Source organism: Staurois parvus, unplaced genomic scaffold, assembly GCF_062004578.1.
Source record: "Staurois parvus isolate SC_StPar_1 unplaced genomic scaffold, SC_StPar_1.0 ptg000303l, whole genome shotgun sequence".
In the NCBI taxonomy this organism is placed as follows: domain Eukaryota; kingdom Metazoa; phylum Chordata; class Amphibia; order Anura; family Ranidae; genus Staurois; species Staurois parvus.
Genome location: NW_028318099.1, coordinates 7136961 through 7153025, shown reverse-complemented (window position 1 = coordinate 7153025; position 16065 = coordinate 7136961). Strand labels below are relative to the sequence as shown.

At 38.8% G+C, this 16065-nt stretch overlaps 1 protein-coding gene across 1 annotated transcript in view; it reads right to left on the bottom strand.

Annotated features, from left to right (window-relative positions):
* The window catches only part of ARID5B (AT-rich interaction domain 5B), a 392920-nt gene that overhangs the window by 294753 nt on the left and 82102 nt on the right, over positions 1-16065 (bottom strand). The window contains exon 3 of the mRNA XM_089683203.1: positions 7115-7340. Coding sequence (XP_089539329.1) covers positions 7115-7340 — 226 coding nt within the window. The remainder of the gene's footprint in view (positions 1-7114; positions 7341-16065) is intronic.

Sequence of the window (16065 nt, the reverse complement as noted above, 5' to 3'; positions counted from 1 at the left end):
AATATTATGTATATACCCTGCCACTAAACCATCTGTCAAGCAGCAAGCTTTTGGGCATTCATTATTTGTTCTTCAGATTGTGATATCTTTGATGCTAATTTGTTCTAACAAATGGATTGACAAAAAGCCTCCTAGTAAGGGTGTTAGGTTTCATTAAAAGGAAATTCTATGAATTACTACAGCCAATATAAAATCACTAATTCCATGCCGGCTATGTTTTCAAATAATACCATTTTTCTTTTCTCTTGCGCTGTCTCCAAAGCTTTTTATTTATTATGTCTGTAATTATGGAGCAGAGGTTCTACATTCACCATGGTAACCTTGTCTTAAGATAAGCGCTATTGTTCTTGTTAGTGTTTTACAAATGTATTCTTAAAGCTAACCTGGTAGGATAGGAGTATCATGATTGCTGCCATTGCCAGCTTGTTTTTAAAGGTGCAGGTTCTGGGGCTAGGTAATCCTGACCTCAGCTTTTTGACCTAGTGAATCAGTGATCTGGCACAAGCATGCAGCCAGTAAAAATCTGTAAAGAATTAACCTCTGTCTTCAGTGTCTGGTTCAGGTCAGTAACACTTGTGCACAGTGTTAGATGCTAAACATCCAGCTCAATGTGTTTGGGTAGCATTCAATCTGCAGCTGGACTGCTCTCCTGATTGACGGTAGAGGTGGCACCAGAGGAAGCCTTAAAATCCAGTAGGCAGCTGTGGCATGAAAATTACTAATAGTGCTTGGGCCACAACTGCAGCTTATAAAAGGAAAACCTTTTGCAGGATTCTGGTGCATTACAATGTCAAATGTCCATATTATGAGACCAGTCTAGCGGAAGCCCATGTTAACAATGCTGTGGATTCAAATACTGTACCTATTATCTCGAGAAAAAAATATGAAAGGGTAAGCGTATCCAAAATTTACAAATTCATTTTCAAGCAGACTGATTCAGTACTTGGCTTTTAGGCACAGAAATCTGAGGAATCAAAAAGAGAAGGGGGTCTTGGTGTGGATTCCCATCTTGCATCAAGTGTTCCCTAGAAATGGTGAGAACACTTTGCTGATGCCTGTAACATCTGGCAGACATTGGCACCTGTTACTGTCATTGCAATGTCAGCAGCTCAGTGAGTGCTGATTGACACACAAACACCCTGAACTCTACACATTTACTTTTTAAATACTGAGCCTTAGATCCATCGATCTATGATTTCATCACTAGCCTGTTGTGGAGTAAAACTCTTTATTTTGCATTCTTGATGCCCACTGATAATAGAAAAATGCAACAAGAGGAGCCATTCTTGCAATGGCCACCTCAAATGGCCAGTCCTGGAAGCTCCCAAGTAAAGGTCTCTGCCCTGGAACACAAAGAAATAAACGACTTGAGTTAAACTGGCCATACAGTGATCAAAATCAGTCAGTTTAACAGCAATTGGACGAATTTTGATCAGTGTGTGGCCATCCCTACTTGACAAAAATCTATACCCATCATTAGGGCTTGTTCACACGTGGTTAAATTTCTAACTCTTACCAAATGCTCTGATAGCTTTAGTATAGGCGTTAGACAGGCTTTAATGAGCTTTAGTATGGGTGTTAAACAGGCGTTAATAAGCTTTAGATTGGCTTTTTACAAGCATTAAAAACGCTCCCCAAATGCCCTATGTGCAGTTTTGAAGCGTTTTATAAGCACCTGACAAGCATTAAAACCACACCACGATCTAAATAAACTGTAATGTTTTTAACGCTTATAACTGCACCACAAACGCCTGCCAGTGCGTTTGAGGAGCGTCACCATAGACTTGAAAAAGAGGCATTGAAAGGCTTTAAAACGCCTCCTGACTCGACATGAGGCTTCAATTTTTAAGCAATGCAATGCTAATGCTTCATGTTTTGATGTGAACAGCACTGTGTGCTGCCCATAGTATCATTTGCATAGGCGTTTGAGGAGCGTTAAAAACGCCCCTCAAATGCCTGCTTTCAAAGCCAGTGTGAACTAAGCCTTAGAAATACAGCTTCTAGCCATCTAACTAAAGCCATTACATAGGTTTTGGGTGCACTATTCATTTTGATTCAAAATAGATTTCAAAAGTTTAATTCCATAAAATTTACATCTGGTCCATGCACTTAATATTTTAAGAAAAGCAAAATATGTATAAATGAATGTAGTACACCTTATGCAAGCTGAAACACAGGAGAAAAAAAAAATATCTATCTATCTATCTATATATATATATATATATATATATATATATATATATATATATATATATATATATCTCTATCTATCTATCTATCTATATATATATATCTATATATATATATATATATATATATATACACACACACACATACATTTATCTATATATATATATATATATATATATTTATCTAGAAATCATTAGGCGCTTGATTTCATTTATTTAATCACCACTGTAAAGGACAGCTGGGGTTTGATGGGACACACAGTAACCTTGCCTACAGTCTCTTTTTTATACGGATTCAAGGTCCAATGTATACGAGGCACAATGCATCTTTCAAATATTTGTGGGTTCTTTGAGAACTGAAGACACCACTTTAAATGAGAAGACCTTAATGGCTTTCTGCAAAGAAAAACTGTGCCATTATAATTGACAGTTCGTCGACTTTCAGAATAAAACTACTGTTTTAACAACCTTAACCTAGAACATATTCTGCTCAATGCCTCTAAGGCTTTCAATAAAATAGTCAACCTGCAAAGCATATTTTCTAGGCTTAAATAACAATCCAAAGAATATAAATGTAGTCTGACTGTAATGACATATTTATAGGGCAATAAAGCCTACACTGCTGCTTTTAAGCTACACTTAAAAGGGGCATTGTAAAAATAAACATTAAAAGTGAAAATGAATAGAATTTGCTTAAACCAGAAAAATAACAATTAGTCTAGGCCAAATTTATAAGGTTTCATCTATTGCAATGTTCCTCTCAAAAATGACATACAAAGCAGACTTGTTTTGCTAATTGCATCTAAAAAAAAAAAAATCAACATCCCTGGAGAAATGCAATGACAATAACAAAAATAACAGTGCTAATAACAGCAACAAAAGAAAATGATAATCGCCATCATAAAATGTATTCTTACATACAAACATGTTTTTTTCCCAGGGATTTTGCCCCCCCCCCCACACACAAACACATTTTTTATATATATTTTGCATGTCTTGTGATCACAGATGCTACCTAGTTCTATATAAAACATGCATACACAGACATTTCTGGTAAGCAAACGCATTAATCAGACTGACACACATTATGCTTCTGTTAGAGCTTCTGGTAAAAAGAAAAATAGCAGATTTAAGAGATTGCATTTCTGACACTACTAAAATCGAGCATATATTGGAACAAAGGTTTTGCAAGTCTGTGAAACTAATCTTGTAATCGGGAAACCCCTGCCCACAACTGGTGATTGCACCTAGCAATACACCAATATTAGAAGGGATCTGCTGCTGCACATCTGCATGGCATTGAAGGGGGGCTCTGATCAATGTGGAAAATAGTGTAACTGGACTTAAAAAGTGTGCCACCAAAATCAGCCGTAGGAGGTGAGATGGCTCCACTCCCACCCAAACTAACTTTTGTTTGTTGGAGGGAAGTGGTGCCATCCCTGCTTGTGCTGGCAAATCTTAATACCCTCTCTGGGATGTGAGATAACAATACTGACCTCTTGTGGCTGATTTAGGTGGTGCACCTTTAAGGACCAGTTACATTACACTTTTGTTCACATTGGTGATGTAAGCAGGTTAAAGATAGATGGGTGCTGATCTGGACAGGAGGGAAAGGGTTAATGCCTTTCCCTGTTCTTTGGCTTTTGGTGGGATCTTTGGGTTCGACCCACTGCACCTGTGGTTATAAAAGAGGACAGTGTACAAAGTCCAGGGTGCTTGGCTCAGTTTTTGTTTTGCCTTGTTTCTGACTTTCGAGGAGCACAAGGATGTCACTTTCTACTACCGGGATGCAAAGTCGTTAGAACTTGGGATTCACCCTGAAGACACCAGCTGTTGGAGAATGCCTCTCATAGACTCTGATAGAGCCTCTACCTCTGCAGGTATACTGGGGCAGCACATAGCCACGTTAGGAGTGAGTAGGGACTAGGGACTTAGGATGTTAACGGTGTTGATGAATATCCTACTGGGCTGTCTTGTCTGCTTTGGATTCTTTTGTAATGTTTTGTAATGTTGCCCTTTAATTCAAGTAAAACATTAAACTTTGCCTTTTGCCTGGTCTGAAGGGTGCACTGCCAGTAACCAGAAGGAACGCACAATTAGTCTAAAGCTCAGGGCACTGTCACATGGGGTATGAAGGGTTAATATGTTAAGAGTCACCTTAATGCAAGTCATAAAGGTGGTTGTCACGAGCAACAGAAGGTACAGTCAGCAAACAGCCTGTCATAGACGTGTACCTAGTATAGGTAGAATTGCCTCTATTCACGAATGAGATGTCAGCACACCCTACTCCACATTCCATCTCTCATAGCAACCGGAACAGAACTGCACCGTAGAGGTCCCCATCCTGTACAGAGGTACGGAAATTTGAGAGTTAAAGTAAAGTGCATGTTGGAGCCCATGCTAAGTGCATGTTGGAGCCCATGCTAAGTGCATGTTGGAGCCCATGCTAAGTGCATGTTGGAGCCCATGCTAAGTGCATGTTGGAGCCCATGCTATGTGCACAGCAGGGTCCATGCTGCTACCAAGACCGGTAGTGTGAAAAGCTGGAGAGGTGGCTGTGGTCAGTGTTCAGCACAGCCCGCCAATTTGCAAGCTACAGTGCGAAGATCTACATTTACACAGGGACCCAAGAGTAACTGTAGAACAGTTACTGTGCAAGTGTAAATGGTGTATGTTCACCTCTAAGAGTAGAAGCCCGCCTAAAGGTTCAGTATCCCTGACAACATCAGTTTTGTCCCAGGGCACTGGTGAAAATGGCACAGAGTAAAGGTAATCCATTTGTGTGGAGTAAAGTGACCCTGTCTCCGATGCCTAGCGTAGGCCAGAAGAACCCACCCCAGGATAGGCCTCTTAAGTGACCCAGGCCTGGCGCCCAACGAGTTAATTGGGAAACATGGAGGATTAGACAATCATCCCTACCCACCACCCACATTTAGTGTGGTTGATTTATCCCTTACGAGGGTATTTACCCCTATTTCACAAGTGCCACAATTATTTTATTTTTATTTTATTTCAGGTACTTATATAGCGCCATCAATTTACGCAGCAGTTTACATATATATTGTACATTCACATCAGTCTGCACCCCTCAAAGGGCATACAATCTAAGGTCCCGAACTTAACTTCATACATACACATACTAGGGCCAACTTAGACAGGATCCAACTAACCTACCAACATGTCTTTGGAGGGTGGGAGGAAACCAGAATACCCGGAGGAAGCCCACGCAGGCACAGGGAGAACATGCAAACTCAAGGCAGGTGTTGCCGTGGTTGGGATTCAAACCGACCCTAGTATTGCCAGGCAGAAGTGTTAACCATTTAGCCACTGTGCTGCCCAATTATAAGAATAAATGATACATCATAGTTATAAATGGACCTCACTGATCCTTATATTCACCCTTATGGTTTGAGTGAACATTTTGAGACAACGCCAGCTTCTGACTGGAGGAATATATTCCCCTAGCATTTTTGTCCCCTGCAGCCCCCATCCCCTGGGAGACTTTTACAAACCTCCCAATACTGCATTGCCATAGTATACCTTTGAACGTCTATATTTCCATTTGATCTGATGAAGCAAACTAGGTCTGTGAGACGTGTTCCTAACAGCCACTTTGCAACGTGAGCCTTGATATAGCCTGCAGAACAAAATCTATTTACCTCAAGACAGAGTAGTAATTTTAGGTTGCATTAGTAAATGTCATCTGAATGGGAATAATGTATGGTGTTTTATTGGATAATAGTACTTATTTGTGATGAATGTATTTTATGATGTATAGCTATGTATTTGTAAAACAGATTTACTTTTTAATAAGAGATATATTATATGACTGTAGCAAAAGAGGTAACATCGTGAAACTCCCATTTTCATCTATTTTCAAATACTTAATCTTAACGTAATGTTACGCTAACAATGTATTAACGTTTTTTTAGCACTCTTAAAGTAAAATGCATACTTTAAATTTGAGCTTTACCATTTCTCTGTTGCATAAAAATCACACTAATAAGATATTAGTTTTAAAACAGCAGACTTTGTGGTTTACATTTTGTGGTAAATAAATGGGAGTGTCCAAATTACATACACACTGCATTGGGAAGAACTACAAGAAAATGCATTTTTTTCTGACTTTTTATTTTATTATTAGTCCTAATGAAAACTAAAGAAATACAAATATATGTATTCAACTTTACTACCAAATAAATGAAATATGTGTCCCAAAATGAAAGATGTATAATACAAGTTAGGGAAGATTACAAAAACCTAAAAGATAAGGTGAGGAATGTGTGGCATTGACATAACAGAAAAACAGCTCTGGGACACAACTGGATTTGGAGAGAAAAAAGGCCTAGGGACCCAACTGGTTAAGAAGATAGAAATGCACAAAAGATCCTACATAGCAATGCAAAAGTCCTATTAAACCACAACAGAATTTCAATTCTAAAGTTTTAGTATGTATCTTGTATGCTATGTTTGTACGATTTTATCTTATTTACAGCCAACATTGTTACTTCCAAATACCTGTCACCACTGTTCTAACAAATTGTTAACTGTGATTTCCAAAAATGTATCATAATGATATATTATATAATGATATTAAGATGTGTAACCAAGTGATTTAAAGTTAAATTCCAGGCAAATATTTAAAAGATTTAATGCAGTTATACATGCATTCTAAGAACATTGAATATATTTTCAAAGGCAGCTATAGTGTAAGATCACGGAAAACGAACCACTGAGGCAAGGCACTGTCACAAAGCAGATCTTGCTTATTTTATATGATTACATTCTAATAGGAGTCCCTGTAGACACTACAGATACTATTCCTTATATTTACATTTACCCTAAGCTATCACCAAGCAACATTTTGTTAGAAATCACAGTAACATTTGAATAGAAGGATATGGGCATTGCCAGTAAACACTTACCCAGTTCAGCCTTTTCTTTGAACACATCTTTGAAGTTAAGTCCACTATTTAATATGGATTGTCTGTACTTCAAGATACATTCCTTCTGGCCATTTTTCCCCAGTTCCTTGAGCTTTATAGGTAATGCACGCAGGCCACATTTCCATTTGGAGAAATCCAAGTGTGCCCATTTTACTAAGTCTTCAAGCTTGACGATGACTTTTTCTGAAACCGCAATTACCTCATCCTGAAGAAAAATAAAAAATAATGGCAATTATAAAATTACCAAAAAACATTTTATTCACATATACTCACAGTTAGCTACATTAGACGTATTATTGTTTAATGACCATAGGCTTGCCATACAATAAAAAGACAGCTCAGGTTTAGCATCACTTTTAATAGAAGATAAAAACAGAAAAACACTTGGTTATGAAATGGCAACACCCCCCCCCCCCCCAAGAAAACACACATTTTTATATTATACAACACACATTTCCACTCTGAATTGTTCGAAAACAAAGCACATCAGTCTTTCAAGATGAATTCTGACCATTAGCAGAGGCTTTGCAGTGCTAGATAGAAAATCTCTAGTGTGCAGCATATTGTTCAGCAGCCAGGGGTTGAGTTTAAAAATAAAATATTCCTTTTTCTTTTTTTTTTTTTTTAACAAAAACACAATTGTAATGGACTCATTGTCACTTGCATATTTGAGCTAGATGAAAAACCCAGGTGATAAAGAACTCAAAGAGGCATTTTATAAGGATACAGTGCATCCAGAAAGTATTCACAGCGCTTAATTTTTGATGTTACACTCTTATTCCAAAGTGGATTAAATTATTTTTTTTCTCTCAACATTCTACAAGCAATACCCCAAAATGACAACGTGAAAAAGTTAATTTTGAAATCTTTGCAATTTATTATAAAAAAAAAAACAACACATGTACATAAGTATTCACAGCCTTTGCCATGACACTCAAACTTGAGCTCTGGTGCATCCTGTTCCCACTGATCATCCTGGAGATGTTTCCACAACTTGATTGGAGTCCACCTGTGGAAAATTCAGTTGACTGAATATGATTAGGAAAGGTATAAACCTGTCTATAAGGTCCCACAGTTAACAGTGTATGTCAGAGCACAAACCAAGCCATGAAGTCCAAGGATATGTCCATAGACATCCGAGACAGGATTGCATCAAGGCACAGATATGGGGAAGCGTACAGAAAAATTTCTGCAGCATTAAAGGTCCCAATGAGCACAGTGGCCTCCATCATCCATAAATGGAAGAAGTGTGGAACAACCAGGAATCTTCCTAGAGTGGGCTGACTGACCAAAATGAGCGATCGAGGGAGAAGGGCCTTAGCCAGGGAGGTAACCAAGCACCCGATGGTCACTCTGAAAGAGCTCCAGCGTTTCTGTGTGGAGAGAGGGAACCTTCCAGAAGAACAACCATCTCTGCACCAATCAGGCCTGTATGGTAGAGTGGCCAGATGGAGGCCACTCCTCAGTAAAAGGCAAATAGCAGCCCACCTGGAGTTTGCCAAAAGGCACCTGAGGGACTCTCAGACCATGAGAAACAAAACTCACTGGTCTGATGAAACAAAGATTGAACTCTTTCACCTGAAAATCAAGTGTCATGTCTGGAGGAAACCAGGCACCGCTTACCACCTGGCCAATACCATCCCTACAGTGAAGCATGGTGGTGGCAGCATCATGCTGTGGGGATGTTTTTCAGTGGCAGGAACTGAGAGACTAGTCAGGATCGAAGGAAAGATGGATGCAGCAATGTACAGAGACATCCTTGATGAAAACCTGTTCCAGAGCGCTTTGGACCTTAGATTGGGGAGAAAGTTCATCTTTGAACAAGACAACGACCCTAAGCACACAGCCCACATAAAGTAGCCAACACTGTGAATGTCCTGGAGTGGCCCAGCCAGAGCCCAGACTTGAACCCAATTGAACATCTCTGTAAAGATCTGAAAATGGCTGTTCATCAACGCTCCCCATCCAACCTGATGGAGATTGAGAGGTACTGCAATGAAGAATGGGAGAAATTGCCCAAAAATAGGTGTGCCAAGCTTGTAGCATCATACTCAAAATGACTTGAGGCTGTAATTGGTGCTAAAGTATTGAGCAAAGGCTGTGAATACTTATGTACATGTGGTTTTTTTCATTTTTTAGTTTTAATAAATTGCACAGATTTCACAACGAACTTCTTTCACGTTGTCATTATGGGGCATTGTTTGTAGTATGTTGAGGAAAAAAATTAATTTAATCCATTTTGGAATAAGGCTGTAACATAACAAAATGTGGCAAAAGTTAAGTGATGTGAATACTTTCTGGATGCACTGTATTTGTTGATGCGCGGATGAAAAAATATGGTGAAAAAAAATATAACATTTTAAAGAAGCCAGATAATATCCATATATCCATGTATGACATGGAAGTATATTTATATGTGCTTATTGAAGAATAGTTCAGGTCAAACGGAGTTTAAGAACAGATGGGCTATCACATTCAGTTAATGCATACGGCAAGCGCCACTGTTATGTGCTGGGATAGCACTCATTCGGTGCCCCCGGAACAGTGTCCAAGCTGTCACCATGAGCCCCCAGTCACGGTTTACAATTGAGAGTCAGAGTGATCGTGTGATCACTTTGATACCCAATCACAGTGATCACAATATCCCCTTAATGAGCCAGCTTCCACAGGCGGAAAGGGGCTAAAACTGAGCAGAGAAACTTTATTTTGTAAAACCCAGGTGAAAACGAACTCAAAAAAGGGCATTATATGGGGATATGTGTTGATTCAGTTCTAAGAAATATGGTGAACAAAATATAACATTTTAAGAAAGTCAAATAATATTCATACATGGAAATCCTTCCCATAATAGGATAAGGATGCTACAGTCACAAGTCTCAACACTACCATTTAAATATAAGCATATCGTCACATGGATGAATATTTATACAGTCCTATTAGGCTCCATGCACACTAAAGTTTTTTGAAAAACTGCTGGTAATAGCATTTTTAGTAGCATTTGAGCAGCATTTAGGAGTGTTAGCATTTTAGTAGCATTTTTTGCAGTACATGTAAAAAAAAAAAGAAAAGAAAAAAAAAAGCTAGAAAAGCAAAGCTGTTAGGAGCTTTTTAGTAGCGTGTAGCATTTTTTTTTGCTGGAAAAACGATCCAAAAAACTCTACAAAAACTATTTTTTTCTGCTCCTAGATGCTGAAAATCAAAAAATGCTAATAGCGTCATTGGACCCCTTTTCTTCTCTATCTACACCTCCTCCCTTGGTCACTTGATAAACTCCCAAGGCTTTAAGTACCACCTCTATGCTGATGACACACAAATCTATCTGTCTACCTCACTCCTTCAGTCTCTTCTCACATTATTAACCTACTAAGTGACATATCGGCATCTACGTCACTTCACTTCCTCAAACTAAATCTTTCCAAAACTGAGCTCTTAGTATTCCCTTCAGCCCGTGCCCCCTCCCCTGACTTCTCCATCAAGATCAATAACACAATCATCAGTTCCTCCCCTCATGCCAGGGTACTAGGTGTACTCCTAGACTCCCATCTGGTTTTTCAGCCCCAAATCCAATCGCTGTCCAAACCTTGTAGACTTCACCTCCGCAACATCTCCAAGATAAGGACGTTCCTAACCTCAGAAACCACTAAGCAACTTATTCACTCCCTTGTTATATCTCGCCTTGACTATTGCAACTCCCTCCTCATTGGCCTACCGAATCGCAGGCTATCCCCTCTTCAGTCTATCATAAATGCTGCTGCCAAACTCATCCACCTTACTAACCGTTCTGTATCTGCCACCCCTCTCTGCCAATCCCTCCACTGGCTTCCCATTGTCCAACGGATAAAATTCAAGACATTAACAATAACATATAAATCCATTTATAACTCCGCCCCAAATTAAATCACTGATCTTGTCTCCAAATATCACCCAAACCATACTCTCCACTCCTTGCATGATCTCCTGCTCTCTAGCTCCCTTGTCTCCTCCTCCCATGCTCGTCTCCACGACTTCTTCAGAGCTTCCCCCATCCTCTGGAACTCTCTTCCCCAATTTATCAGACTATCGCCTACTATGCTCACTTTTAGGCGATCTCTGAAAACCTCTCTCTTCAGGGAAGCCTATCCTGTCCTCAGCTAATAATGGAATCTTCTATTCCTCCTACCAGTCCATCCCCCACAGTTATTACCTTTTGTACCACTAGCCCCTCCCTCTTAGATTGTAAGCTCCAAGGAGCAGGGCCGTCCTAACCCTTTTGTATTGAACTGTATTGTTGCTGTATTGTCTCCTGTTATGCTGTAAAGTGCTGAGCAAACTGTTGGCGCTATATAAATCCTGTAGTATAATAATAATAATAATAATAATAATGTTAGTATGCATTGGCACATAGGAGAACACTATTTAGCTTCTAGAAGCAGAAAAAATCCTAATAACAGCTTCTAGGAGCTTAAAACATGCTAGTGTGCATGGAGCCTTAGATAATAGTCCAGGTAAGTCAAACTGAGTTGAGTCTCAGAACAGATGCACTAAAGTTTGGTAAGGCCAGGGAGCTTGCTACCCCATATATCACAAAACAGTAAACAGATGAAAAACAAATATTCATGTATTTTAGATATTCATTATCTTTATGCATCCACTGAGAAATTCATCTTACATCCATGTCTCTAATCCACTAAATTGTAGCTTTGGAGAGAGATGGGATAGGTGTACACCCATGCCTGTTTATTGCTGTGTCCTGCTAGGGCAATTTCCTTTCACTTCCTGTTTCAGAGATGCAACAGGAAGTGAGAGACTTAAACATATGTCTCCAGAATAGGTGTCTCCCCAAACCTCTTAGTTTGGGGACAACCATAAACTTTTTAACTGTTCATCACTTTCTAAGATAAGTTGTTACTTAGAAGCATCTCAAATGTATTCATGCGAAAGCATGCTGCATATGTCTTGCTATAAAAGCATGTAGCGCCATCTGCTTCCTTCGGTAACCCTAAGAACTTTCACTGAACTCCGATGTATACCATTTGCACATGGGTGCCATTTCTGGTCATAAGCCTCTGAGATAGGTTTCTACATGGAGATATACTGCATACAGTCATTCCTCCCCCCCCCCTCAAGATTTTATCTACCAGTTTTGTTAACATTCCCTGTTCCTCATTAAACTGCAAGCTGTAACAAGCTGTGTCCTCATACCTTTCGGTTTTGTTATGTTGTCTATTGTTCTAAAATTATATATATATATATATATATATATATATATATATATATATATTTATTTATTTATAGACAGAAGACAGATATGTACATATTTAAAGATAAATAGCTAGAGCAACTACAGCAGAAATCTCTTTGAAGTAAAAAAAAAAAAAACACATCAATGAAAAAATAGAATTCCTCAGTGTAACAGTTCAGCTATTTCACATCACTGCCAAACAAGGGCAGCATAGTAAATGAAGACTTTTAGGTCCATTTAGAAGCAAATGTAAATTGTCATGCTGTGATGAATAATGGTTTGCTGATCTTTACAGAAATGAAGTTAATATAAATTCTTGAAACTTTGACAAAAGAACAGGCTTTTGTTTTGCATGTGTTTTCTTGAGTTTTGGATAGAATATCCTGATTCAATTTTTTTTACTGCAAAAACAAGGCATTGGAACGAGTTCATGGACACCATCATCAGCTGATGCACATTTTTTTTTAAGTTTGATAAACAGCAGAGAAGTAAAGCAGGGAGCAGCTTATTCTGCAATAACTGTCCAAATAGATATTAGGAGGATAGCAGAACATTTTCTAAGCAAGGCTCACCACAAGGAAGCTCCAAGGTAAACTAATTACTTTTGGTGCATTTGTGGCTCTGTATTTTGGGAATCAAAAGCTATTCCAGCAGCATGATGTAAAAATGACAAAATAAAACATTTATGCATATGGAATTCATGTCTTAACTAGATTAGCCAAAATAGGCAAATTCATGCTATGCAGTGAATACACACAATACATTGCCAACAAACAGTTTATGGAATGAAGAGCAAAACAGTCCAAATGCAATCCCCCCCCCCCCCCCCCGACATACTAAGTATATTAAGTGCAACAGCAAACGTTTACAGTTTTTAACAGGTGCTATGAAAAATCTCTCCTTGGAGAACCATTGATACAACATAAAAGGTAAGGGACAGAATTGGCAGTTTAACCCTTTCCCACCAAACACACAGCATAACAGTGATCTGTAATTCTGGGCTACAACACACAGTATATGAGTACAGCAAAAGCCACTGTTATGTGCTGGTAGAGCACTCACACAGCTCACCCTGCCAGTGTCCAACCTGTCACCAGCTCCCGGTCACTGTTTACAGTCGAGAGTCTGAGAGATCATGTGATCAGTTTGACAGTCAATCACAATTATCACAATATCCCCTTAATGCCAGCTTCCAGTGTCAGAAAAGGGTTAAATCTGAGCAGCAAAACTCCTTTTTGTAAGGAATGTCCACAATTTCATCTGGAAGTGAATCTGTGCCTAGACGATGAAATTTAAAGCACTACCATATTCTGAACAAACTACAAATTCATTGAAAAAATTAGCCCTCACTTACTTTTATAGCTATATGTATTTTGGAGTAATTAATCATCAAAGTTCACAACATTTCTTTTTATCCTCTATTGCTGCAGAATTTTTGTATTCTGCCGGCATCGGTAAACACAAACCAGGTAATTGTAAACTGCTATAAACTCTATGAGAATTTATTTATTTCAGGTACTTATATAGTGCTGTCAATTTCCGCAGTGCTTTACATATATATTGTACATTCACATCAGTCCCTAACCCTCAAGGAGCATACAATCTAAGGTCCCTAACTTACATTCATACACATACTAGGGCCAATTTATACAAGATCCAAATAACCTACCAGCAGGTCTTTGGAATGTGGGAGGAAACCAGAGTACCCAGAGGAAATCCACGCAGGCACAGGAAAAACATGCAACCTCCAGGCAGGTGGTGCCATGGTTGGGATTCAAACCAATGACCTTAGTACTGCCAGGCGGAAGTGCTAACCATTTAGCCACTGTGCTGCCCATGAGAATAAATTACTTTACAGTAAAAACAGCTAGAGAGGACACAGGTGGCTTGTTTTAAAGCTCTTTTACTGCTTGTTAACAATATACAACCCCTGGTCTAAAGTCTCAGCACAAGTGAACTTTAAGACTGAAATATAGGAAAAAATTTATATTGTAAACAAAGTCTATTCACAAATACCCTTGGATTCTTTTGCAAGGTTTTCCAAGAATAGATGAGAATCAAAAAAAGGGATGAATGAATGGCAAGATCTCCCCTAGTTCAGATCTTTACAGAATGCAAGGTGTTCTGGGAATGAACACCTGCTAACTCTGCAAAGATTCTACTCTTTGGCAGCAGGACTAGTATGTACTGTACACTTACTGTAGATCTCTCTTCAGTCTGAATTTTTAATAGTTTGTTCTCATTTTTCGGAGGCAGTGTCTCTAATGTCTCTTTGTTGACCTTAACTTCTAGTTTTTCTCATTATTACTAAGATAACCATTTGTAACAGATTCCTCATTTCTTTTCTCAATAAAAGCTTCCTTTAACGATAAAGCACAGAGACCAACCCATATCAGGTTTGTTTTGCCATCTCTGTTCCATTGGGGAGATTTCTTTTCACTTCCTGCCCTGTAGACACATCAGGAAATGAGAGGAAATATATCAAAAGATAGATAAGGGAAATCTCCTCTCGGACAGCTGAAAGAAATCCCCTCCAGACAGCTGTTACTGGATTATGTGTTCATATTGGAAGATTTTCCATTTTTCAGTCATGGTGACAATGGTCATCAGTACATACACTCACCAGCCACTTTATTATTAGGTACACCTGTTCAATTGCTTGGTAACACAAATTGCTAATCAGCCAATTACATGGTAGCAACTCAATGCATTTACAAAGTTACATAGTTAGTCTGGCTGAAAAAAGACAAAAGTCCATCCAGTTCAACCATAGAAAAAAAAAAAAGTTATAATCCTATACCCACAGTTGATCCATTTAAGCATCTAGATGTGGTAAAGACGACTTGCTGAAGTTCAAACCGAGCATCAGAATGGTGAAGAAAGGAGATTTAAGTGACTTTAAACGTGGCATGGTTGTTGGTGCCAGACGGGCTGGTCTGAGTATTTCAAAAACTGCTCATATACTGAGATTTTCATGCACAACCATCTCTAGGGTTTACAGGGAATGGTCCGAAAACGATAAAATATCCAGTGAGTGGCAGTTGTGTGGATGAAAATGCTCTGTTGATGTCAGAGGAGAATGGGCAGACTGGTTGCTGCGATATTCAGATGGTAGGGTCAGAATTTGGCATAAACAATATGAAAGCATGGATCCATCCTGCCTTGTTATCAATGGTTCAGGCTGGTGGTGTAATGGTATGGGGGAGATTTTTCTTGGCACTAGCAGGGTGTACCTAATAAAGTAGCTGTGAGTGTATATAGAGGGTACATTTTGTCAGTGGGGACCCAGACAAAAAAACTGACAAAGAGGTAAGAGGATAGGTTCTATCTAAAGGAAACTAAATATGTTGCCTTTGGATATACTTAAAAATTCAAAACCAGGAAATAAACATGAATGCCAGTTTATAACTCAAAGCACCAATACATAATTAAGCACCAGTTGCCCAATTCTTAATTTCCAAAACTAACAATGAGGCAGTGTTAACAGAATTGGGCATAGTTTTATCTAAATATGGGCAAAACAAGTCAAGGCTTGTGTGGGTGGAGCTTAACACTGTACAGATTCTTTAATGGGAATTTAACCAAATTCTTACAGATGACAAATTTGTGTTGTAAATGCAGCAGAAAATGCCTTCTACCATCAATTCCATGGTGCATAACACAGCTACATAAAACTGTTAGCACAATATCAACTTTGTAATTAGTGTTA